This window comes from Phaseolus vulgaris, chromosome 9 (genome assembly GCF_000499845.2).
Source record: "Phaseolus vulgaris cultivar G19833 chromosome 9, P. vulgaris v2.0, whole genome shotgun sequence".
In the NCBI taxonomy this organism is placed as follows: domain Eukaryota; kingdom Viridiplantae; phylum Streptophyta; class Magnoliopsida; order Fabales; family Fabaceae; genus Phaseolus; species Phaseolus vulgaris.
Window position 1 is genome coordinate 18,126,030 of NC_023751.2, and position 26,993 is coordinate 18,153,022.

Here is a 26,993-nt window from a genome sequence, read left to right on the forward strand (position 1 = left end):
CAACTTGTTTACATGATCATATTTGAATTTTTACCTCAATAATTACCTAATAAATAATTTGGTGACAAATAATCCAATTAAGTGATATTGTTAAGTAAAATTCCAATTCTAATAAGAGAATTACACAACTTATGATATTATGTATAACTTTATTAATGTTAAAAATGTAAAATAATTTCACCCAGAATGTGTCTACATTTATACTATTTAGATGCTAAAGGAGAAAAATTGTCCCATATTAACCATGAGACTTATATTTTGCTTAAACTGGCTTAACAGATGCCATCATTTTAGTCTCAGGAAGAGAAAATTGTGTAGATATTAACCACATCTACTCTTACATGAATCTTAAGGTGACGTGTGAGCAGGTCTGTTAAGTATTGAAATTAACAAAGACTAAAGTAATGGACAAAATACTCTCGTAACGACCAAATTGACCAGCCATAATTCAAGACCAAAGTGACGTCAAAATTTTCTTGTATTACTAGTTTTATTCACAACTAAATGAGTTAATGTTAACATTTTGCAAACTACGAAAGGTGAAAATGCACCTAAAAACTAGCGTAGGTGAAAATCTTTCATTACATACTTCAAAGATCTTGATAATAAACAGTCATGTTTTAGCTACAACTGTGGCAAACCACCTTGTGCTTATGCTACTAATAAGCCACCTATGCATCAGCCAAGTTGCTTTGAATAAGGTGGTTTGGATAAAAAAAGAGAGGTTAAGCAGCTGCTAGCAGTCGAGTTGAGAGCAACCTTTTCAGGTTCTCACTCAACTTCCTACTTCATCAGCTAATATGGCGAAGGCACATCATGTAGTGGGTGACCCTTCCGACTTCTTTCCATTATTTTGCTTGCAAGGGATACTTGCTTGCCAACCACAAAAATAAATGCCTTTCCTACTCCCTTCGCCCCTCTGGCCGTTCTTCCAACACGCCGTACATATTCACTTGGATCACGCGGGAAGTCAAAGAGTATGACATGATCCACTCCTGCAAAGTCTATTCCCCGTGAAGCCCTGTGACAAGTTACCATAATCACTTACCAGTGAAAATTTACATAACAAAACGTCAGAAAGGCAAAGAAAAAATGAGTTAACACGGATAAATACCTGTCAGTGCAAACCATAAACTGGGAGACTCCTTGTGACGGAGAACGTGTAAACTCTGCCATGCTAGCAAGCCGTGATTCTTGTGTCATGGCAGCATGGAAGGGTAGAACTTGCATGCGATTTCCTTTTCTATCAAATCGCTTTAATGAGTTTTCAACTTTTCTGCATGTTTCAATCTGCAATTTTTATTTTATGGAGAATTACACCAAAATAAAAGGACAAATGCTGCATGGAAAACGAAAATTATAAAAGATAAGTCTCAAAAGTTAGAATGTAAAGTACCTTGTTGCAGAACACAATAGTTCTTGGAACAGGACTTTCCTCCACAAGCTGCACAAGTGCGGTTTTCTTGTTCAAAAATGCTGTATCAGGAGTTTTTTCTTGTTCATCCTCTCCACTGCAATCTACTAGAATCTGAACAAATGAGAAGATAATAATCACATCAAGATACATAGAAACTGATGACTCAAAATACTGGTAGTCTAGCATAGAAATCAGTTACATAACAAATATTGATTTGTATTATAGTTGTCTAGACTAGAATATAATATAGCACCAAAACAACCCAGCACCCTCAGATATATAATACAGTATATGATACCACTTTTCTAATTTGCTACTAGCAATCGTGTTACCAACGCGAGATTCAAATAGTCATAGCCAAGTTAATTTTTGAACCACGGATCACAAGTTGTATCAAATTGTAAGACTCAAAGACAGTGAAAAATAACTTCAAGCATATCATATAAATGGTACACAGCGTTCAAGGTAATAATTGTAAACTAGCATTAGATAAAACAACTTAACCATAAGCCTCATATAACAGAGTTGAGTTATATCTGAGTTTGTTAAACTCCTATTATAGAAGAACGAAAATTTTGGCTTTATTATGACTTTTCAATTTCATGAAAGAAAGGTAAATAAAATACTGGGATAGTGTGAATCTATCCATGATACAAAATTACACTGACTCATTCATATATTGTAAGATTCAAAATCATTTGAGATTCATCGCATAATATGAATTGATAGGTAGTCAACTATAGCAAATGGTATCTTTCAATTCATGAATAATAAAATTCTAATAGCTATGCACCACAGTACAAAGTATATGACGTGAACATGCAAGTAGAAGAGGCCCAGACCAGTGGGCCCAAAAGGACTGCTAAACAGAAAATAAATTCAGAATATGTTTATTACTAAGAGGAGAGGAATAATAAGTTCTATAATTTGCTTTCAGATTTTGTTATGCTGAGTTGGCAATTTGTTAAAGTAGTTAAATTGAATTCTGTTAAAATGAGCACATTGCCTATATTGGCTATATATATCCTTGATTTTCCTTGATTGAGGTGCTGAATACAATACTGATCCTCTTCCTTTATCCTTTCTTGTGGAGGTATCTCCAACCCAGAGAATCTTTCCCCACCAGAGTGTGCGTGTATGTGTGGTAGAGGAATCTACTTACTCCAAGCACAAGTATAATGAGTTACTCTTAATCTGAACCTTCTATTTTATTCTAGATTAACTGCTCAAATTAAGTATTTAAAATGCCAATCTTGATGCAAATTTTGTTTTCCACTTCCTACTTTTATCTTCTTGTTCATAGTTATGGAGACTATTATGGGATGATTAGTCACTGCTTTATCAAGATAGCCTTTTAAGTACTTATTATGAGCCATTGATCTAAAATAAAATAGAAGGTCCAAATTATATATAGCTACTAAGTAAAATATAAGTCAATTTAATATCAGGTAGGAGACAAGAAGTAATTATGTTTCTCATACTTAGTCCATTGAATTTTCCGTACTAAGTTAACATATTCTTAGATAAGTCTTCTGATATTCCGTAATGTTGTCATCTATCTAACAAAATGAAATAGAAAGAAATGAAAGTTACAACTGAAACCTGACCTCCTCAAGGCGAGAACTTATGCGATGCATACCAGGTCCCATAATCATTTCGCAATCGGGAAAAACTTCAACCAATTTGGTGAAAACATTTTTTGGTAAAGTTGCAGTCACAAATAGATACTGTGTGTCAACCGGTGAAGAACTGATCAGGCGTTGAAGAGCCACTTCAAAGTCCTCATCACCAAAGAGAATATCTACCTCATCCAACACAGCACTGAAACAAATTGTAGTCAAGATAAATTTCACAATCAGTGTGGATAGATAAAATATCCTAAATAGACGCGTAGAGGAAGGAAAGGGCATGGAAGTCTGGTACTTCTTTTTTATCAATCTAACAGGAAAGTGTCACTATCAAAATAGAACTTAAAAGTCAGATATCCCAATGGATACATATTCACACCACATCGAGTAACATTCATCCTAGGAATTTGACTTCTATGAAGTGAACACAAGTATGAAGTGATAGTACAAATGTATTTACTGTAGATTTGGATTACTGAACCACCTAACCCACTTTAAATCAATAGCAAATACACAATCACTTTCTCACTTTTCACTCCTCTTTCTAGTGTAGTATCCATATCCTTATTCATGATATGATATGCAGTTTCAACATCAATTCCCACAGATTGGTGCCATAATGACAGCAGATCAATCAACAGCAACAGATAAAATCTGATGCGATGTAATCTTGATCACCAATTTTGTAGCACATGTTAAACAACAATTAAAATTATGTCCATTTTCTTATGCCATACTACGCGAGTCAAAGACTAAAGATATGTCTCCAGCAACTAGACCAAGCAATCCAAGAACCAACTTAGTACAAGTTACACAAGCATATTTCATTGTTGTGCATTGTGTGAAAAAAACTCTTATTACTAGTGGAAATTAGTTACACTGCCTGTTTGATGATAAAACAGAAAATAAATGTAAAAATCCGTAATGGTAGTAAGATATTCAATCAATAAGAGAGCAAGCTTTACCATCTTAGATTTGTTAACTGCAAGAAGCCTTCATTCATGAGGTACAAAAAACGGCCAGGCGTAGCTATTAAGACATCAACTCCCTGCTGTAAACTTTCCAGTTGAGTCCTTTGTCGAAAACCTCCCGTGACAACCATAGATTTGAATGGAACCCCAGATTTTGACAAGGATCGACAATTATCTAAGACCTGCAAAGCAGGCAATAGTGCATTAGATGGACAATGGAGTTACACCACTCTCAAAGGGTCGAAAGAAGCAAAATAATAAGCTAGATTGGGAATGAGAAAATAAGGAGGATTTGACCTGAGAAGCTAACTCCGCAGTGGGTGCGAGTACAAGGACTCTAGGAGCTTGTGAAGAGGATTGACTACGTCCTTCAAGTTCTTCTTGTCTAACACGCTGAATGATTGGTACAAGATAAGCTAATGTCTTTCCAGAACCACTTTGGTCAGCTATGACACAAGTCTTTCCGCTGAGAACAGGAGCAAAAGCCATGGCCTACACATTCAATACAACAATCAAATGACTCACTGCACTCGAACTTGTCAATAATAGCATAAAGCCCAAAGTAATAACAAAGGATATACGAGTGTGAGTGAGTGATAGTAAGAATTAATGAATGAATGAATGAATAGGTACCTGCACATGGGAAGGGCGCGTCAAGAAGATTTTTTGGAGGGATTGAAGGATGTAGTCAGCGCACCCAACTTCTTTAAATGACTTGAGACTGAAGAAGTTGGTGTCAGTGGTGGTTTTGGCTTGTGAGGGAAACCTGGGAATGATATCCCATCCTCCTCGTTCTCGTCCACCTGACCGAGACCGTGACTGAGAAGGTCTGCGTCTGGGGGCTGCGTGATTCTCATTGTAGTCCTCATCATCATCGTTATCGTCTTCTTCTTCTTCTTCGCGTCTTCGGTCCTTGCTTCTATGAAGCACAGTCTTCGGTTTCTGATCCTTGAGTCTTCCGAAAGCTGAGAAGGGAGAGTCGTTGTTGGTAGTGGGAGTGTGGCGAGTGCGATTGGCGGCGGAGGAGGAGGAGGAGGAGGAGGCGGCGGAAGCGGAGAAAGAGAGAAGACGAGTGTGTGGAGGTATGAGCGTGGCAGCAGAAGAAGGATTGTGGAACAGATTGGAGGGAGGATTCAGAACAACAACTCTTCCAACCACCATTTCTCTGCTCTTCTTCCTCTTTCTTCCTCACTCTCTAGATAACCTTCTTTTCTCCATTTTATAAATATATTTACATATTTTATACATACTTATAAAATATATCTTCAGAGAAGTTAATTTTATAAACAAAACACACTATTTTCAAACATCTCAACTTTTCAATTTTAAATAAAATAAAATAATAATTTTTAAAAAATATATTTTATTCTAATATATAAATTAACAGTGTTCTCGACTTACTTTATCTAACCTAATGTAATTAAATTAATATCTTTTTGAGATAAATTGAAGTTATTGTTACTGGTCTTATAAAAAAACTCAATAACATCATGTTAACATGTACTCTAATTTATTTTAAAATAAATGTATTTATTTTGTAATATGGTTAAAGATGTTAATTGTTTTTATTTTTAAAGTTTAGATTTAATTTAATTTCATGTTTTTTTAATTCTACCATTTTCTTATAAGCAAAATTGACTCGCTCAAATCAATTACTTAAGCAAACTTAATAAAAATGTAGATTTTCTTGGACACATAGTTGACTCTTTCTTCTTGCACCTCCATATCCTCTTTTGTCGCCTCCATATGAAAATACATTTTTATCTTTTTTTTGTCATCCCCAACTAGTTTTCGGATTATATAATTCGAAAGTTAAATAAGACTTCTGGATTATGTAATCCACAAAATAATCATGCATATAAAAAAAAGCTTCCGAATTACATAATCTGAAAGCTAATTGTAAATTTGAAAAATGACTTCTGAATTACGTAATCTGGAATATTATAAAGGCCATTTTTTGAAAATTTGAAAATTTTTGAAAGTGAAAGAAGAAGGTATAGAGGTGCTAGAAGGAACAGTCCACATAGCTTTAGAAGTCATAGCTGGAACGATGAATTTAATTACCCTACTGTTAGGTGCAAGTTTAAATATATTTTTAATTGCTTCTTCACCATTGTTAACTACAACATGTCAACAGATATTCAGTGTTGCAATTTCAAAAGGCAGTAAATTTTCGATGGGCAATCAGGTAATACTTTTGAAGTAAAAGTGAAAAATTCAGTTGTCAATTTTATGTAACATAATTAATCTTAGATATGTTGGGATATCAACAGAAACAACGATAAAATTACTTAGCTTGGATGAATAAAACCGGTATTTCATATATCTTAGTTTTTTGGTTTCTTTATTTTTTGGAACTAAAAAATGTGAACACTAGGGAGGGCTCTACAAATAAAGAAATGAAGAGTTTGAAAGAATACAGAATAAATCTTTAAATAGGAATCCTGAATGTGCGACATCCCAATTTACACAAACAGAGGCATGGTGGATGATCTGAAATTCAGTTACATTACATGTATTAGTAATGAGTTTGACAAAAACAAGAAGTAGCTTAAGTATGGAAGTGTTCTTAAAGCAGTCGGCAAATCCACGTTCTTCCAAAAACTTTATTAGACAAGGCATCCAAGTCAGCCATCATGTGGTGAAACTAGGATTAGCATTGTGCATTTGGCGACGAAGTTCTCCCAGGAAGTCCTGCTGTGACACACAAGAGGAAGAAGCACTCAGCTGGGTGCATAACCTGAAACAAAATGTGATGCCAAGGTAAGGGAAAGTCATTACCTGTTGAGGATGTCTAAACTGCTGATGAGTCCACACTGACGCCCCACTTGAATACATAACTGGCTTGTCTGAAATCGTAAAGTAAAAGCCAGACTTCATCCCATGCTTAACAGTTCTTATGCAGCACAATTTATTATTGATTGTATTTATCAACAGCAGTGATAAAATGGTAAAACAAGGGATCCCAATTCCCAAAAGCAACATAGAAACAAAAATAGTAAACGCCACTGTTTAAAGGATGATGCTTCAACTTGAAATGCATCAACAGGACAACAAAATGTTAATAAAAATCATAAACAAAAGACAGAATTACCGATACAGCGTGTGGTGGAGATGTTCAGGAGAAGAAAAAACCCTTTAAGCACTGCTAACTAGTGTATAAGGTAAGAAAACACTTTTTAGTTGCTTGATTATAACAAAACACTCATAAGCATCTCATAGATCACTCATTTCATATCTAATCATCAATTAGAAGACACAAGATTTATCCAATTGGTAATAAACAATTTTTCAATTAGATGCTACAAAATAATATGCATATTTATTACATGAGCAGGATTTTGAGCTACTTTGGTTTATATGATACAAGCAATCAGTCCGAATAATTTCATATATATAGTTTCAGTGATGACCTCAATTTAATACATTGAGAACTTCTTAGACATACAAAACAAGTTTCAGTTTCATAGTCATCAAATACTATAAACAAAGTTTGCAAGTGTTCATAAAATGGAAAAAATATAATATTTTATGGTTGTGCACTAACCAGATGAATCTTTGGGATTATTGTAGGACTGCATTGCAGCTGTCCAACCTGAAAACATAAATTTATGATCAACAAAGATAACAGGCAATGTTAACCACGGATATGGGCAAAACATAAAGGGCTTGTAAGTAATGAACAAACTCCAGCCTCACCCACCCATCCCTTTCTCTTCACAATCCAATAAACTTAATGTGTTGCGCAGAGCTGAATGGTTAAAATGCTGAGGACAATAAAACCCTAATGAAACAAAAGGCATGCAACCATGTAGACATAGAACTAAAGGGAAAACACGCATTCATAATAAGCAGAACAAATTAGGAGAATGTTGACATTGCCTTAGACTTGACAATTGAAAATAATTCGTTATGGAAACAGATAGACTGAACATTGACCAATGAATATTCTGTACAAAGGTAGTTACATAATATATAGATTAATCCAAGCTTTCCTTTTATCAATGTCACTGCTATACTATTCTTCCAACAAGTCTGCAACAAAAAGTCTCTACTATGATTGTGCATTTTTGCCATTGGTGCATATGTCTCTTGATACTCAATGCTAAATTTTCGAGTATACTTCATAGTGTAGATCTATTTGCACCCATCTGGACTTCTATATCAAGTTTTTCACAGTATTCCATGTTCTACTTTTGTTCAATGCACACATCTCTTCATTGGTGACTCAAACCCAATTTTCTTCCCATCAATGCTTCTTCTTTTGTTAGGATTCCTAGAATCTACAGAGGGGTTGAAACTACGGTATTGCAAATAAGATTTTCTCAAGGCTATTCCATAGGTAAGCCGACTGAGTTGGGATTTAAAGATCCAAGGTATTGGATGCAAGACAAGAAGAATCACTTCCTTCGATATGTACCCCAAGGCTAGACAATTTGGTTTGATGTGGAACTAGTTTAGGTTTCTGATAAGCACCAAATCACTAGGGAAACTTCCCTAAAAGTTGCTATGAACCTAAGATTGACTCATAGTCTTAGGCACAAAAGAATCTTTCTTGCAACCTATAGTGAAATTAAGAAGCAAAGTCATCCTTGACAAAAGTTCTCCTAGTCTAACACAAGTTTTTTTTAAAATAATTAATCAAGATAATATTCTAATTAGATTTTCCCTTTAAAAGCCTACAAAATATCTCTAATTGAGATAAAATATCTAACAATTATCCTAATTGATAAAACAAACAATAAAGAGATCCCTATCTATTAGGATCAAAACTACCAATTATGCAAATAAAAATAATAATGCTAAGGATCTAAAATCAAAGATCTTGATTTGCAAATCTTATTGATATTTGATTTTCACATCTTATTGATATGAGGAAACAAAATAAGCTAAAGTAGTTCATGATTTTAGTAAGAGATACGGTAGTAATCCTAATAGTGGTCCACCTCATTACTCCTTGCCTCGATTTTCGACTAGGTCCTCCAGCGCAAGATAAATTGTCTAAAGTTGAACAAGAGGTTCCCTGCAACTGGGTTACCATCTTCTCAGGTACTTGAATTCAAAACAACCTTTTAGATTTATCCCCCACTACTTAAACTTCATCACAATTGTAACACATGCCCTTTAGCTCTTCTTTCAGTCATTCTTCCCCTTATTACTATGATACTATCTCCATCTAGCTTATTTATGGGCTCCTCGTTAGTTCCTAACTTGTTTGAGTGGCGGTAAAAGAAGCACAATTGAAGAATTTTCCCATAGAATGTCATGGTGTTAGCGCTGCTTTGCTTGCACAATTCTAATACTTTGACCATATTCATCTCAATGCCAAGCCTACCTAGTTTGCTGAAGTTCAATATCAATCCTTAACTCTTCTATCAAACTAGCAGTAAAAAGATCCAGTTGTTGGTAAGGTCTAAGATTGCAGGTATAGGCTAGCAAGGATTGAATTGGACATTGATAATCTTCTAGAGAACCCAAGTACTTCAAATGGGTCAGTTCACCACGAAATTTATTACTGAAAGGTGCAAATTGTATAAGATAACATTGCTTGAAGTGAATCCAATCCAGTTCTGACTCCTCTTATTTCATCTAGTAAAACCATAATTGCACTTCTCCTAAGACATGAAATGCATTCAATCCCACCTTGTCTCCTTTAGCAATTTGTTAAAAGTCAATCGCAGTGTTACAACCATCCTAAGGATCTTTGGTGTCATCATAAGTGGGAAATTCCATTTTAGGCTATCATGGAACCATGGATCCCACGCTGTGATTCATTTCTATTTTTGAACCTCTGATATGTCCTTAATTACCATTGTTTGTTTCTTCAATAGCATGTTGCCTAACATACGGGTACTCCATGAAGTCATCTAACTTTGCTGCTAAATTCCCTCTGTCAATTAACATAGCTCTAATACAAAGTAGTTATGAACATTCAATTATGATCGAGTCATGGATCTTGATGCAGAATCCTACTTGCAACCTATGGTAAAAGTAGGGGAGCAAACATATCCGTGACTGAGTTACTCTAAACTAACACAACTTTTTCTGAAAATAACTAGTGATAATATTCCAGTTTCACAATCAACTTTCATTCTTTGACTTCAATACTGTGTTCCTATTGCTCCTAGATGGATGGTGATTGTGTGTGTAAAAACTTTTACTTGTTATTTATCATGTCATGAATTTCTTTAATTTTGGATTTTGTTTTATCATGACATGATATACATGTCTGCTCAGTAAAAGGAAATTAGGAAACATAGTAGTACAATAGTAAGAATAATAACACAACAAAAATTATTCTCAACAGAGGTAGGAAATTTGATGACAAAATGAATGCCTTAAATGATATGAATGTGATAATTGATCTGAGGACTAGTGTATACAAGGGTCTGAATTCTCTCCTAATGACACTTCCTGGTTTTTGACAGACCTAAAGGCTGTGCCGACTCTCAGTTTTCTTGCATACACAATATCCTCCTTACTCCCTCTATCACCTCTTTTTACATTATTTCCTACTTCCTGTTGGCCTAACTGCTACTAGCAACCTTGCACTTAGTTATTCACTAAATTCTCCTGACTATAATTGCTCAACCTGCTTTTACTGAGGATGAGTCTGAAACAAATCAATGGAATGCAAACTAACAGTTCTGGACTCCAACAGGAATAGGTGAACATAAACCAGATTAGATAAAACTAAAAGAGGGCCTTAGGCATCCCCATTCCACCAACAAGCTCATTGAAACCAAACCATATGTTTCATATGCCCCAAAAATCTGCAGATGTCAAACCGATGCTTACTAATTGAAAGCAATTGTCATTTGCCACGGACAGACTAACAGCAACGTTTCTAGTAAGATTATAAGAAAATATCAGAGTGAAAGAATATTCAGTTTCTCAATATATGCAAGTTCTTCAAGCAAAGTTTGGGATACACTTACGATCATTGAGAAGCTGGGAAGCTGCACTGCAACTACACCCTTCTAAAGTTATGAATCTTGAATAGTGGTTTTCGTTAAGAAGATTACTGCTACCAGCATCTCCGTGATCTGGAATGTGAACACTTCTTGAAGAAGCAACTTGATTCTTTTCTAACTCACTCCCAATACTGTTTGTCCGATCAAGACGATCTACATAAGTTAATTAAAACCAAACAACTAGAAATTAGAAACAAACCAACTAAAATGGGGACTAACAGAAAATGTGCCTAAAGCTTTTGCCATTGCTCAGTTTGAATTATGCAAATGAGATTAGTGGTTTGTCATTAAGGAAGGCCACTGAAAAAAATATTATATTTTTCTTTCCTTAATTTTTGTTCTAGTCACTGTAAATAGTAAGTACCTTAATTGAGAACATAGCACTAAAATTAAAAAAGTAAAGTTCGGTAGCACCTTAAGTAAGTATAGAGACTTCCTCTCAACTTCAACAATTTAACCATATATGTTTTGCAAACCAATGGTAACTGACAGTTATTCTCATGTGATATTTCTTTTAAATCCTCACCCATAAGACAACGCCTGAAGGATGAAGCCAACACTGGTGTCATTAGTCCATTGTCAACAGGGAGGGATGTGTGGGGTGATTCAGTTTATATTTGGCCTTTTCAAAATTCATTTCTATCTAGCCTTTAGATTTTTCAAGCAAAACAATGTTTGATTGACAATATTTTGATATACAGAAGAAAATCATTAGTGTTTGATGTTATTTTATAAACACAATAAAATTAAGAGTTTAAAAGGAGTGAACAAGGCTTAAGCCTGCTCTTTTTCTTTGTATAAACTCGTATAACTTCATGCATATGTAGGGTGAGCAAAGCTAACTTCAATATATCGTGTTGTGTCTGACATATATTCATTTCCTCACCCTGCAGTCTGTCCCCATTTCAATGTCGCACCTTGTTGTTCAAACTTTGTCCAATTTCCTCCTGAGATTCATTCCATTACCATACAACCAACCTATTCCATTTTTTATATCTTTTTTTCACAGAATGACGATGTGTGAGGGGTAAGGGGTGCATGTATGTGCGAAAAGGGGTAAAATGTGTCATTTTTATTGTTAGCTTCCTCAAAATGACTAGTTTTATGCTTACACTTCCATGAGCTGAAGATGGATATGTTAGGGAATAAAGTTGAAACTACAGGATGGTATTTGAAATCAGGAAAAATCCCAAACTAGGAACACTGGATTTAACTTAAGTACTTCCCATTTTATAGACAAAAGATAAACAGTAAAAGGGAAGTAATTGAGCTATAGCAAATGAAATTTGCAGCCCAAACATGACGTGTGCAACTAATAAGGAAGGGATCGAGTTGAGGAGTAAAATAAAGACGCAGACTAGTGGTCATTGGGCAAAAAGGGACTATATCTATACCTCTTTGACATTACTAAATACCCATTTGGAATTGCAGTAATAAATAAGACAAGGCATGTGATTGAGACATCGAAATAGATATAAAAGGATCAATTGATTGGAAGAAAAACAGGAGTGAACTGACCAGATGATTTGCGCCTGTTGGAAGAACGGTTCCTGCAAAAGAAGGAATGGGAAATATTAGGAATTGAAAAGGAAAGTGGGTAACGTAATTGAAGTAATAAATAATATAATTAATAATAGAAAATACCTCTGGTTGGGAGGAGCATAGCGCTTGACGACTGGGGCGGTTTCCGTCGCCGGAACAGCCTGAAGATTCTCCAGCATCTTTCTCTAACTGCTTCTACTACTTCCTCGTCTTCCACAGAAGACAGAGAGAAAGAGAAAGAGAAGAGTTGAATTAGAATTCAAAGAGAGAGAAAGCACATTCCTCTTACCATAAACTTATATATCGTCACTAATTCATAATTAAGATGTGCCTGGATCGGGTATTCGGGTCGACCCACGCCTATGTTAAACAATGCGATTTATCAACACGTGCGGATGCTTAATTGCTTCGTAAATAAATTTTAACTAATCAAAATTTCCAAATAAGTTTAGATAATTTTATGTTTAGATCCATTATACATAAATAATAGCAAAATTTAAAGTCGAATAATGTGTTAAACAATTTCACATTATCATGATATTTTTGTTTTCATGTTTAATGGGTGAAGTGATACTTTATTAAGTACATTAATATTAAATTATCACTTAAAAATTGCAAACAAATCCTTTCATTTATTTTTCAATTCTTCTTTTTTTCTCTCTCAATTATTTTTTTCTATATCCCTTGTCTCTAATTTTTTTTCTATAAATCTTATTTTTTATAAAATCGGATCATACCTTTATCGAGTTAATGGTATTTTTAATTAATTATATTTTTAAATAGAAAAAATTTATGTGTATTTTAATTTTTGTTTCTTAATCTGTTATAAATTTGTGTGAAATTAGATAAAAGTGATTCTTTCATATTTGTTAAGGTTATGTTTTTTTGGGAATTAATTGATAATTGGAATTGAAACTAAAATCTTTTTATTAGAAAAACTGTACTGATACAATACAAGCAATGTTATTTATAGCTGTTAAAAACAGAATGAATTAAAAACATTCTGATAACAGAAATATGGAAATATGTAGCTTTAAGTTTTGGGTAGTTAGAGTTAACAACCTAACTCTTCTATTTAGCTTATTTCAACACTCTTCCTTAAGCTAAATTAGTTCTTCAAATCTGTCTAGTCTAAGTGGTTTGGTGAAAATATCACTCACTTGCTCCTTGGTGTTGTAATGCTTCACTTCTAACTTTTCTTTTCCAACTTGTTTCCTTAAGAAATGGAACTGGAACTTGGTCTCTATGGGTTTACTCCTCCCATGTGAGATTGGATTCTTTGCAAGGTTGATGGCTGATTGGTTGTCCACACACAGTTGCACAGGCTTCACATCATCCAGCTTCAAATCATCAAGCACAAACTCAAGCCAAACACATTCACAAGCTGCTTCTGCTGCAACTAAATACTCTGCCTCACAAGATGAGAGAGCAACTACAGTTTGCTTCTTAGAACACCAAGAAATTGGTGCTTTCAGATATTTGAAAAAATATCCATAGGTGCTCTTCCTTCCCACTTTATCACCACACCAATCTGAATCACTCCAAGCCTCCAAACAGTCTTCAACTTCATTCAAGTTTACTGGAAGTAAGCCATACCCTGTTGTCTCCTTAAGATACCTCAATATGTGCTTTGCTGCTGCCATATGAGGGGCTCTTGGATTACACATGAATCTGCTTATTAGTCCAACTGCATAGCTTATGTCAGGCCTGCTGTTGCAGATGAACCTCAAACTTCCAACAATCTGTTTAAACAAAGTACTATCTACTGCAATCTCCTCCAAGGCTTCTGTCAGCTTCAATTTCCAGCAGCAGGCACCCTAGCTCCATTGCATTGATTCATATTGAATCTGTTGAGCACTTCATTAATGTACTTCCTTTGATGTAGGATAATACCTTGATCTGTGTATACAAATTCCATTCCCAGAAAATAGCTAAGCATTCCCAAATCTCTGTCATTTCAAAAACAGCCTTCAATCTATTTTTGAATTGCTCAATCTCTATCATTAAACTCCATGTGATTAACAAATCATCCACATATAGACATACATAGATTAAGCTTTGACTTTGTGACTCTCTTACATACACTCCATATTCTACTGAACACTTTGTGAAGCCTAGCTTGAGCAAAAACGAATCTATCAGTTTATTCCACACTTTAGGAGCTTGTTTGAGTCCATAAAGTGTTTTCTTAAGTTTGAACACTTTGTGGCTGGCATCCTTTGCTTCAAAACCTGGTGGCTGAGTCACATAAACCTCCTCTTCTAAAATTCCATTCAAGAATGCAGATTTAACATCCATTTGATAGATTTTCCAGTTTCTAAAACTGGCCACAGCAATCACCAATCTGGCCACTAGTGCATAGACTTCAATGTAGTATATTCCATGTTTCTACAGAAAACCCTTAGCAACTAATCTTGCTTTATGCTTGGCTATGCTGCCATCAGACTTGAGTTTTATCTTGAAAACCCATTTGACATCAATTGGTCTTTTTCCCTTTGGCAAAGCCACTAATTCCCAGGTTTCATTTCTCTCCAGTGATTCCAGCTCTTCAATCATTGCACTCTTCCACTTTCTATCAACTATTGCCTCCTTCCAAGTGATTGGCTCAATGTCTGCCACAAATGCTAAGTAAACCAACTCTCCTTCATCAGTGATCAAATTATCACTGTAAACTTCATGACCTCTTAATCTAGAAGAAGGAAATCTTTGCCTTTGTGATCTTCTAGATTCTGGCTCAACTATATTTTCATGTTCTTCATCTTGCTGTTGTCCACTGTCTTCTAAAAAACAATGAATTTGTTTTACAGATTTACTCCAATTCCATGATGCATTCTCATCTACAACAACATCTCTGCTGATGAGAATTTGCTGGTTTACTGGATTGAACAACTTGTAAGCACCTGTTTGATGATATCCAATTAAGATAAAAGCTTCACTCTTATCTTCCAACTTCTTCCTCTTCTCATCTGGAATATGCCTATAGCACAAGGAACCAAATATTTTCAAATGACTAACAGTTGGTTTAAGTCCAGACCAAACTGTTTCTGTACAGCTGCCTCCAATTTTTTTTGTAAGACACCTATTGAGAATATAGGCTGCAGTGGAGACAGCCTCTCCCCAAAAGCTATGAGGCAGCCCCTTGCCTTTGAGCATGCACCTTGCCATATCAAGCAAAGTTCTATTTCTTCTCTCTGTAATTCCATTATGTTGTGGAGTGTAAGGAGCTGTAACTTCATGTTCAATTCCTTTTGCAACACAAAATTCTTCCAGCTCTTTGGAATTGAATTCTCCACCTCCATCAGTTCTGAAAATGGTTAAGGCATAATCTGATTGCCTTTCAACCTTAGCACAAAATTTTACAAATCTTCCAAACACCTCACATTTCTCCTTTAATAGGTAAATCCATATTTTTCTAGTAAATTCATCCACAAAAGTAAGAAAATACCTATTACCTCCAAGTGAATTACTATCAAGAGGGCCACATACATCTGAATATACAACCTCCAAAGGCTTCTTTACTCTTTGTAGTACTGATTTCTTGAAATTCTTTCTTGATTGCTTCCCAAATAGGCAACCTTCACAAGTCTTATGAGATAGGTTGATTGGTGGCAACCCTGTGACCATTTGTTTACTGCTCAGTTTGTTCAAACTCTTGAAATTCAAATGGCCAAATCTGTAGTGCCACACCATATTTGTTTCCTCCTTATCCCCAATTGAAGATAAGCATTGTGCAGTTGATGTATTAAGGTTAGTATTAAAAGTCCTATTTTTAGACAAATGTGCCTTAAGAACTAACCTTGATTTCTGATCATAGATCTTGATATAATTATGCTCCATTGACATTTTGAATCCCTTTTCCAGTAGTTGGCCTAAGTTGAGAAGATTATTCTTCATTGATGGCAAATATAGGACATCATTCATACAACCAACTCTTCCATCTTTACAAGTGAATCTGACCTTGCCAATTCCTTCAGCAGAGATCATACTATTATCTGCAAATCTCTCATTGTTTTTGACATTAGAATCAAAATCAATAATCCACTCCCGGTTGCCAGTCATATGATTGGAACAACCTGTGTCTAAGTACCAACTTGAAGCATCTTCATCCTGATTTGTAGTGGCCATTGATAACACTTGATCTAAATCAGAATCTTCATCTTCTTGAGCTAGATGTGCCTCATCTTTCTTGAAATTTTTTCCAGTGTTGTTACTGTTATCAGCTCCCCAACATTCAACTGCAAAATGACCATACTTTCCACAATTATAACACTGCAGTTTTCTTTTATCCTGGAATTTCTTGGATCCATGATCTTGACTCCCTCTACCAGCAGCCAATTTCTGCTTCTGCACACTATTTTGACTCTGGTTCTGATTGCTTGAAGCAGGCCAGTCACTTGATTGACCTTTTCTTCCTCTTCCTCTTCCTTTCTTTTTCCAGCCACTTCTTCCTTTGCCTCTACCAGCAATTTGAGTCTGGAAAACTTGCTCTACTACCTTTTCTTTACATTTTCTTGAAAGTAACCGTTGCTCATGTGCTTCAAGAGAATTTTGGAGTTCTTCTAGTGTCATTTCATCAAGATCCTTGGATTCTTCAATTGCCACTACAATGTGATCAAAAGCAGGAGTCAAAGTTCTAAAAATTTTCTTAACCACCTTTGAATCAGGCAAGTGCTCATCACAATCTCGCATGGAATTTGCAATTGCTTGGATTTTACCAAAGTAATCACACACTGATTCTTGATCAGTCATGGGCAACAATTCAAATTGTCTTTATGAGTGATTGAAGCCTCACCTTCTTAACCCTACCAGTATTTCCATAGGTTTGTTCCAGTATGTCCCAAATATGCTTGGCAGATTCAGCTTTTGAGATTTTCTGAAAAATGGCAGCTGAGACACACTGATGCAGTAACATCCGTGCCTTGCAATCAATCCTTTTATTTTCTTTTGATTGCTTCTCAGACTTTTTCTTCTGCTCCTTTCTTTCAAGCTTGGTTGAATCTTGAAACCCAATCTTGACAACTTCTTCTAATTATTGAAAATCAAGAACGGCTTCCATCTTCACAATCCAATCATCATAATCCTTCCCATCAAACACCGGAAGACTCCCTAGAACCACACCAAATGCAGCCATGACAGCTATCACCTACAACAGTCAACCTCCAATTCTTGGCGTGCAAAACAATAGATCATCCTCTGCTCAAAGTTCCAGCAGCAGTCTTACCCTCACTGTCAGGAAACCACACAGTCCCCTCCCTATGCTCTGATACCAATCTGTTGGGAATTAATTGATAATTGAAATTGAAACTAAAATATTTTTATTAGAAAAACTGTACTGATACAATACAAGCAATGCTATTTATAGCTGTTAAAAACAGAATGAATTAAAAACATTCTAATAACATAAATACCTAGCTTTAAGTTTTGGATAATTAGAGTTAACAACCTAACTCTTCTATTTAGCTTATTTCAACAATGTTAAAATATATTATATTTAGATATTTTAATCTAGATTTTGAGTAATTCTTTTATCCAGAGTGAAACTTTCTTTGGAATAGAAAATTATAGATAATGAAAGTTATTTATTTTGTTTATTGAAAGTTACGTGATGATAATCGAGTTTGATTATATGTTATTTTGAATGTTTTAAATGTTTGAATTTAAGATAAATAATAATTTATATAATTTTGAATATGATTTTAAAGGAGTATAGTTAGTTTTTTATGTTTTTTTTCATATGTTAGTTTACAAGCTTAATGGGAATTAAAATTGAATTCGTACAATAAAAGTCGAATTGATATGATTAAAAAATATATTTGAGCAAATTATGGATTAGATACAATTTTAAATATGTTTAAAGTTCTATTTATCGAGCTAGTTTTTAGTAAAATTTTAAAAATAAATTTGATTAATTTTTCTTATGTTTTCACAAAGGAGAGATTTTCGCTTGAGAGAAAATAAAATTGAGATCCAAACTTTACTCTTGGTCTTATTTTTATTTAAGCGAAACAAAATTCTTCGTTGCAACTCAACCCTATTTTTGACTAGATTTTCATTCAAAAGAAGAAGAAATTTTTGTTGACGAAACAATATTTGCTCGAATTGAACATTCTTTTTCTTGTTTGATCTCTTTTATGGATCTGATGCGAATATTAAATGTAAATGTAAATAAAATACTATTTTTTGTAATTCATTGATTTATAATTTTGTTTAAATAAATTTTGTTGTATGATAGTGATTGTTGAGAATGATAAGAATTTAAGATTGCATTATGATTTGTGGATTAAGCAAAACTAATATGTTGTAACAAAAACTCTCTTCATTTTGAATGTATATTGTAATGTGTAGTCTATATGATTTATGATTTCTATACACACTGCCTGTGTTATGTATATATAATATTATTACTAGCAGAAACACATGCGCAATAACACATATGTATTCGTAATTTCCTCTTTTACTCTATTTTCACGATGATAAAAATTTAACATGTTGGATATCAAAAATGAAAAACAAAAAAATAGCATGTAAAAGAAAATTGATGAATTGATTAAACAACCTCTTTTTTTTTTTCTTCTCCGGTTTGAGTTTCTCTTATTCTTCAAGTTTTTTCTCTTATTCCATTGGTAGTTTTGAGATCAGAGAGTGATGATGTTCAGGTTAAAGTTATGATTGACTTTATGGTAGATACAAAAGAATAATAGTTTTACCAAAGAATATAGTTGTTTGAAATGGAGTGAAGAGAGTGATTGAAAATGAATATTATATTATTTGATATGATATGTGAGAATATGTTATCCTTTTCTTCCTGTTAAAATAAAGAATTAAGAAAAGAGTGAAAAGTCAGTTTGCCTATAAAAACTGTATATTAATATTAAATTAAAAAATAGTTAATGAAATTACAAATACTCTATTGTACTAATAAAATGAGATATATTAAATAAGAATAAAATTAGAAAAAATTTATGTGGAAGAAAACGGTTATAATGGAAAATTATGTGTACATAGATTATTATGTATGTTTAAGTTATATTAAAAGAACTTACATATACAACTTTCTTAGGTTTACAGGAAAGAAGATAGTTTTAGGAGAGTGTCTCTCAATTATTTAATAAAAAATGAGATTTAAATAAAGTGTATATTGAATTATATTTTCTTATTTAAATAAAGAGTAAAAGATTGAAATTGAAAAAATTGACAGAGATGAAAAGAGAAGAAGCGCAACCTAGCGAGGGCAGAGAGAGATGGAAGAAGGAGAAGATGGGAGCGAGAAGCAGAACGCAAGCACCACGCGACCATCCCTGAAATCCGATTCTCCGTTCAACAAATATCAATTATGGAAAGAGAAGGTCAGTTTTTCCTAATTCCCCTTTTCTATTTTCATTCCAAACACGGCTTAAGCGAGAGAAGTTGGGTGCGTTTGGCAGTTCAGGGAGAACTGCTACAAAAGGGTGCGAGAGGACCGAACTCGCCTACTGTGGAAATTCAGATGCAATGAACAGCAAAATGATGATACTGTGAGTATTGCTTTGGAAGACATTGTATCCGATGAATTCCACAAAATGAAACGAAGGGATGAGGTGTTATGGGAGTATGAAGATTCTCCTCTCACCACTGACCCGGATCAATATCAAGAAATACTCTTAGAAATGCAAAAGATCTTTTATGAAGACCTCAAATCCCAACCACAAGGTAACTCACTCCCAATTCTGTCATTTTCCCTGTTATGTAATATTATGTTCTACGAATGAGTATCATTGCATTGCACGTGGCTGTATTTATGTATCTGCATCGGTGAGTGTGTTCGTGTGTGTGAATGATCATGCCTGATGAGTAGATGGAAACAGAAGAAAATGGTGGAAAAGGGGCATTTGCTTGTAGGTCTACTTTGCTATTCAAGTTGCGTTAACTTGCTCCTGTTTTTTAATATGATCATCTTACCTCTCTCCCTGCAGAGTTAGAAAGCGATATTGAAACTTGGGAACATGAAGTGGATGAGTACCTTGAAGTGGATGAGTACCTGGCTCGTGCAGTTTATGAGCATATGCAGCTAAATGAAAAGGAGGTACACGATTTAAAACATGAAAGTTTCCCAAGTTATCTTCTAATTAGATATTGGCATCTCTCAATAACAGTAGTCTTAGATTTTGATTCTGCATCTATACCGTTCTTCAGTCACTGCTACCCAAACATGTTATTTTTGCTGCCAATATCTGCATCTGTATCTGTAACATAAACCAAAATTTGAGTATCCTTCCTATGGTCATTTCTGTGCATTGGCTTCTTAGATCACATCATAATCAGTGACATTTCCACGTTGCCGCTGAGTACAGAATCTGTGCTATGTTTTAGAAAAAGTGTACTTATTTGTAGTGTTTTCATACTATTTTCGAAGCAACCTTAATTTTGTTTCTTTAATTAGAATGAAGTCTCTGATTTGATTATGAAAATTGATAATAGGCATATGGGAAAGAGATTTGGTGTCCCATTTGTAAGCAAGGAGAGCTCAAAGATAGTCACAATCTTATATACTGCTCTCGTTGTGAACTTCAACTAAACAAAGCTAGTGAGGTACTTATATTTGCTACTTCAGTGCTATGTTTTCTATGGTATTTCTGGCCATGAAATAGAACATCAAGGATTCTGTAATTTTACTGAGATCGCATAGCTCTCTTGTTAACTACACTACTTGCACACGCTAGCATCTGATGATTGTCAATATCTTACAACTGAATTTACTTCTGCACTGGGTTGATTCCAACTCTCTGTTCGGTTAGAATATAGGAAAATAACTTACCATATCTTAGAATATCTTACATATTGCATATTATCTTAGAATATCTAACATATTGCATATTATCTTAGAATATCTTACATATTGCATATTATCTTAGAATATCTTACATATTGCATATTATCTTAGAATATCTTACATATTGCATATTATCTTAGAATATCTTACATATTGCATATTCTAGAATATCTTAAATACGATGATATTTTATCATACATGTTATTCTACATTTTTTTTTCAACTACTAGTCGTAATCTGTTCGCTGTTCTTTCTTTAGTTACTTAGAAAGCTCAATGGTATTTTATTTTATTTTAAGTTGTTAACAAGACATTAAGAGGAAATTAATAACCTCTAAAAATTGGCTAATGGTAAATGTAAGTAAAGAAAGCATAAAAAATAACAAGTTCCTTCATGTAACATCCAATCAAAGAAGCATCTCATAGTGTAGCATCTCATCTCTTGCAGAGGAGAATCAGTTTTTCGTAAATATTTGGTTTTTTTATTGTTAGAGTTGAGTCTACACACACATACATATATGCACGAGGATATAAGTTATAAGCAAAACTACATCTGCTATTACACTTCGGCTTTATTTAGACACTTATAACATCATCTTTTTTCTTTTGAGTTCCAGCTTACTTTGGACTTTTTGCGAGATCGGCTGGCTGAAGTCCACACGGAGCATCTTGACAGAGGCTGCAGATTGAAACCCAAATTTTGTATGAAGACAAAATTTAATTTAACTGCATTGTACATTTCATGTGAAGGTTGCGATACATTAGAGGTTGTCATATAAGTATCATAGGCTCAAACTATATCAAAGAGTTTTCTTTATATTTCCTGTTTTGCTTCATCTTGTTTGGTTTCTAATATGCATGGCTAGGGTAATGCGGTGGTAGAAAAAAATATGTTGGGCGTAGAACTTGAGAATACAAAAAATGAAAGTTATTTGCATTAAGTATTTGTGAAAATAAAAACAACGGAACACAATTTACCTTAAAAAACCTATAGCTTTGTTCCATTCGACATAATGTGCCTTGCTTCTGGCCTTTCTGAAAAACCCTCCGAGTAATACAACAGCTAATTATTTTCAAGTCGCTGCCATTTATTCGAAAAATAAACAAATTTGCCCAAAGTTTGCAATAAACATTCAACCTATTGAGTATTATAGTACATGGAAGTTTTCAGAACCCTGAGTGCACTATTTCGTAGATTTTTAGAACTTGGAAATTGATGTTGGGGGAATTTTCGAGAGGCACTCATGTCAACTATACTCGCTCTCAAACGGCAAATAAAGAAAGAACCCTTGCTAATCAAACCATTATGTAACTGGGCTCATGCTAATAATTGTCTTGAGAGAAATAAATACGCATACCATTAGTATAATTTTAATGAATAGCTTATGCAAATTTCCCAGTTTAATCTACAAGTTATGCATTTTGGTATTATTAAATAGAAAATTTTTCATTAACAGCCCATCCTCTGTAGGCAACAGAAAAATGTTGATAGTCCTATCTGTTTGCTTCTTTTATAATACGGAGATCTTGTTCAAGTTGATCCACCCATTAAATTAATAATGTTAATCTATGAATAGTCTCAGCACTGGATTCAAAAGAGCTCAAAATAAGTTAAATTAATCAAGTCTATCTTCAATTTATCTGGTATTATGATAATTCATTGCATATCTAATCAAGTCCACAAAGATGTATCCTGATATCTAATGCATAACCAAAGTATCACACCTACATTAATGAGATAACAAGTGGCACTAGAATTAGGAGTTAAACAATGAATTCGAATGCTTACAAGCTTCAAATTCAAGTGACTTACACCTCAAGATAATACACTGGGTAGATACAGGATTGGAAAATAATACAGATACAAACAAACAATTGCCATAACAATAATCTCAAGTGACCTACAAAATTCACTCTCCAAATAACTAAAGTTGCAAAGAAACAAAATTTAACATTCAGATCTCTCTGAAAACTTTCTCAGCTGCGGCTATTGTCTTTTTAATGTCATCAGAAGTATGTGCCAAGCTGGTGAAGCCAGCCTCAAACTGTGAAGGTGCCAAATAGACACCTTCTGCCAGCATTCCCCAAAAGAATCTAGCAAACTTGGCAGTATCACTCTTCTTAGCATCTTCAAAATTATACACAGGTCCTTCTGTGAAGAAAAACCCAAACATCCCACTTATATGCCCACCACATATTGCATGACCTGCCCTCTTCCCAGCTTCAATAATGCCCTGAACAAGCTCACCTGTGACTTTGTCCAAGTACTCGTAAGTTCCTGGCTCCTTAATACGCTGCAGGGTGTGTATGCCTGCAGTCATGGCCAAAGGGTTCCCACTCAAGGTCCCAGCCTGGTACATTGGGCCAGCTGGTGCCACCATCTCCATAATATCCCTCCTCCCACCATAAGCGCCCACGGGCAGACCTCCACCAATGATCTTTCCTAGAGTTGTTAAATCAGGAGTTATGCCAAAATACTCTTGAGCACCTCCATATGACAATCGAAATCCGGTCATAACTTCATCAAACACAAGAAGTGTATTGTTCTCTTTGGTGATTTTGCGCAAGAAATTAAGAAATTCAAGTGTAGGAACAATGAAACCAGCGTTTCCAACAACAGGTTCCAGGAAAACGGCGGCAATTTGTCCTTTGTTATTCTCAAAGAGCTCTTCAACGGCCAATATGTCATTGTAGGGGGCTGTAAGGGTTTCATTTGTGGCAGCTTTGGGGATACCAGGGGAATCAGGAAGTCCTAAGGTGGCAACTCCACTACCAGCCTTAACAAGAAAAGTATCTGCATGGCCATGATAACACCCCTCAAACTTGATGATCTTATTCTGTCCTGTATAAGCACGTGCAAGACGGAGAGCACCCATGCAAGCTTCTGTGCCAGAATTGACAAACCGAACCATTTCAATGCTAGGGACGGCATCGATAACCAGCTTAGCCAAAGTGTTTTCCAACAAACAGGGTGCGCCAAAGCTTGTTCCTTTCTTCATGGTTTCACCTAGAGCTGCAAGCACCTGCCAATGTATTCCAACATATACGAGGTTTAATTTTCATTCAGTCAATGTAATGACCTTTACTCTGTCAATAAGAAAAATTTGACCCAATGGAAAAAACCTTGGAACTGACAGTTCATTCTAATTAAATCCAGTAATATAACCCTACCTTTTTTCTTTTTTTCTTACGGTGTTTTAGACTCTCATTCTGAGAGTAATTAACACAGTTCCATCTTCAGTATTCGAGCTTGAAACCACTAGTAATATATCATAACCCTATATTTTTTTTTCTATTAAAATTTATAAACGAATGAATGGAAAAAGGGAAGGTTGGTTTTTACCTGATCATCAGCGTGACCAATAATAGCAGGACCCCAAGAACCGACGTAGTCAATGTACTCATTTCCATCGATGTCCCACATGCGAGACCCTTTCACCGAATCGATCACAATTGGTTGGCCACCCACCGATTTGAAGGCACGAACTGGGGAGTTCACACCTCCAGGCAACAACTCCTAACATCAGAATCAAAATCAAATAAAATCATTGAGTGTGATTCCAATTGCAGAGGAAGAGGTATCGTACCTTGGCAGCGGCGAAAGCCTCCTCGGACTTGGTAAGAGTGAGTTTTTTGTCGGTCTTGTGGTCAATGGAGACGGCCATAACGAGCGAGGGAGGAGTTGTTCTGCGTGTGAGTGAGGGAGAGGAAAGAGGCCTCCCTAGGGTTATCCTCGCTCCAGTGATAGCCGAAACAGCCATTAGAGACGAATGTGAAGTTGATGAGATCGGATATGCCACTCAGAGATAAGATTCTGTTTCTCAAATTAACACCAAAACCTTACCCTCTCGCCACAAGATACCACATTTCCCTTCTCTTCATATATATATATATATATATATAATATAAATAAATGTGTGTATATGTATATGTATAATTTCTTAAATTTATTAAAATATTCTGAGATTGTTGAAATGTCAAAGATACCTTTACCTAAACAAAGAAGCACACGCTTGTTTGTTAAAAAAAAAAATAAAAAAATTATCGATCACCTCTTAACAGTACAAATAACAATATTATCTTATTAAAAAACATAAACATTGTGATATTTAAGTTTTTTTTTTTTGACAAATTAATAGAATGATTAAAAAAATGGTCACAGTGAAAATGAGTTGCACATGTTTTTCACATAAAAAAAATCATTATCTTTATATAGTATGTTTTAAAAAATATATATTAATATCTATATATTTAACTGAACTGAGATTGAACCACCCTCTATTCCACACACTATTATGTTCAACAGAGAGTTATCATTTATCATTCAGATCTTTATGTTATTCCTTAACCCTCTTTAGATGAATTAATCTGCTTTATTACAGTTGAAGACACCCTGATCAAGTAAGGACAACAGAATATAAGTTATTTGTGAGATATCTGTGAACATAAACAAAAAAAAGTGAATTGAAGAAAACATACTCTGTTTGCCCAAGAAAGCCCACAAGCGTTGCAAAGTGTTCCAGGCCCAGATGGCCCTCGCCGCATCATAGGAGTGCATTTTGAGCTGATGCCACAATTCCTGCATCTGACAAATGAGATCATTTACAATTGTTAAAATAAAAGCACAAATAATAAAACTTAGATAAATGGGAAGCTTTTGGGAGGTAAACTAGTGCCTTTTTCGTGAGTTTACCAAACATTGTTCCTTTTAAAAGACATTTGATAAAGATCTCCTTATTAAATAAATGGCTATGGAACTTTTGAGTTCTGAGAATTGGGCCAAAATGAAAATTGCTAATGAAGCTGGTAAATAATTCAGATGAAATGAAAGCAGCAGAAATTGAAGACAGTGTGAAGGGAAGAATAAAAAGTTAGAGGTTACAAGATTTTGACGGAGACAAAAAAACTCACAAAATTTCTGAGTGAATGACATCTTGGCCTGCTGAGTCCTGGATTTTGGACAAAATAAACTGGCTCTTACTACGATGTACCCTAGGATGAACAAACAAGAAAAATGAAGAATTGTCATGGATTTGTCTCACTCTCAGATTGAATAAGAAAAAAGTAATGAACTATGATCTGATCTGACCTGAGAGTAGCTTCTTGACGGGTTCTGTATCTAATTTTATTAGCAAAGCATCTTCGTTTCCTCTTCTGACGGAACCTACTCAACGAGGCTGCTCGGTGTGATTCACCACCGTATTCATATTCGCATTCCATTTGTATTGCGACCTAGAGCAATACAGCATGCAAATTGCTAAACGGAAGAAAAAATGGCATTACATTGAAATTAAAGCTTTGGTAATCAATTAATTATATCACCTCTCGGTTTTGATTTTGGTTTGGAGGTGGTATCTCCACACACTGTATCTGCTCAAGACATGAAAATTTGTAATTTGATAAAGGCAATTTGGTAAGAAGTTATAATAGTAAAAAGGAGGAAAGAATGTAACAGAAGGATCCTCCAGAAGAGTATTAGTATGAGCGTCCTCTTCAAAGGTTAAACCACAATGAGAGGAAGCACTAGCACCATCATCATCACCCATCTCCATGCACTTCCACACTCACTCTCACTACCACTCAATATCACATATATACTACATATGTACTTAGATACATACAAGTCATTTTACTCAACCTCTCTTTTTCTGAA

The 26,993-nt window shown here is 34.8% G+C and overlaps 5 protein-coding genes across 8 annotated transcripts; 1 reads left to right on the forward strand and 4 right to left on the reverse strand.

Annotated features, from left to right (window-relative positions):
• Positions 1–564: 564 nt before the first annotated feature.
• On the reverse strand, positions 565–5,272 carry LOC137823033 (DEAD-box ATP-dependent RNA helicase 50). The gene is made up of 7 exons (XM_068628110.1): positions 4,650–5,272; positions 4,314–4,508; positions 4,011–4,198; positions 3,025–3,238; positions 1,397–1,528; positions 1,115–1,290; positions 565–1,021 (listed from the first exon to the last, which is right to left on the reverse strand). The coding sequence occupies exons 1-7, from the start codon at positions 5,175–5,177 to the stop codon at positions 796–798; spliced, it is 1,659 nt and encodes a 552-aa protein (XP_068484211.1). The 5' UTR covers positions 5,178–5,272; the 3' UTR covers positions 565–795.
• A 1,151-nt stretch (positions 5,273–6,423) lies between these two features.
• LOC137821154 (uncharacterized) lies at positions 6,424–12,820 on the reverse strand. Of its 3 annotated transcripts, none has more exons than XM_068625618.1 (6): positions 12,635–12,820; positions 12,509–12,540; positions 10,955–11,143; positions 7,564–7,611; positions 6,798–6,865; positions 6,424–6,710 (listed from the first exon to the last, which is right to left on the reverse strand). In XM_068625618.1, exons 1-6 carry the CDS (start codon positions 12,709–12,711, stop codon positions 6,651–6,653), a joined length of 474 nt encoding a protein of 157 aa, XP_068481719.1. In that variant the 5' UTR covers positions 12,712–12,820; the 3' UTR covers positions 6,424–6,650. The 3 variants fall into 3 exon arrangements, with proteins under 3 accessions (XP_068481719.1, XP_068481718.1, XP_068481717.1); XM_068625617.1 differs by having other exon boundaries at positions 6,424–6,713; XM_068625616.1 differs by having other exon boundaries at positions 6,424–6,865.
• Positions 12,821–19,708: 6,888 nt separating this feature from the next.
• LOC137821094 (uncharacterized) lies at positions 19,709–22,157 on the forward strand. The gene is made up of 5 exons (XM_068625517.1): positions 19,709–19,878; positions 19,957–20,221; positions 20,485–20,594; positions 20,990–21,100; positions 21,958–22,157. The coding sequence occupies exons 1-5, from the start codon at positions 19,774–19,776 to the stop codon at positions 22,117–22,119; spliced, it is 753 nt and encodes a 250-aa protein (XP_068481618.1). The 5' UTR covers positions 19,709–19,773; the 3' UTR covers positions 22,120–22,157.
• Positions 22,158–23,070: 913 nt separating this feature from the next.
• On the reverse strand, positions 23,071–25,221 carry LOC137821093 (glutamate-1-semialdehyde 2,1-aminomutase, chloroplastic). Its single transcript, XM_068625516.1, has 3 exons — positions 24,928–25,221; positions 24,684–24,857; positions 23,071–24,363 (listed from the first exon to the last, which is right to left on the reverse strand). The coding sequence occupies exons 1-3, from the start codon at positions 25,099–25,101 to the stop codon at positions 23,296–23,298; spliced, it is 1,416 nt and encodes a 471-aa protein (XP_068481617.1). The 5' UTR covers positions 25,102–25,221; the 3' UTR covers positions 23,071–23,295.
• Positions 25,222–25,351: 130 nt separating this feature from the next.
• On the reverse strand, positions 25,352–26,962 carry LOC137821095 (GATA transcription factor 25-like). Of its 2 annotated transcripts, none has more exons than XM_068625519.1 (5): positions 26,663–26,962; positions 26,430–26,572; positions 26,252–26,332; positions 25,820–25,919; positions 25,352–25,733 (listed from the first exon to the last, which is right to left on the reverse strand). In XM_068625519.1, exons 2-5 carry the CDS (start codon positions 26,558–26,560, stop codon positions 25,704–25,706), a joined length of 342 nt encoding a protein of 113 aa, XP_068481620.1. In that variant the 5' UTR covers positions 26,561–26,572; positions 26,663–26,962; the 3' UTR covers positions 25,352–25,703. The 2 variants fall into 2 exon arrangements, with proteins under 2 accessions (XP_068481620.1, XP_068481619.1); XM_068625518.1 differs by having other exon boundaries at positions 25,820–25,925.
• Positions 26,963–26,993: the final 31 nt, after the last annotated feature.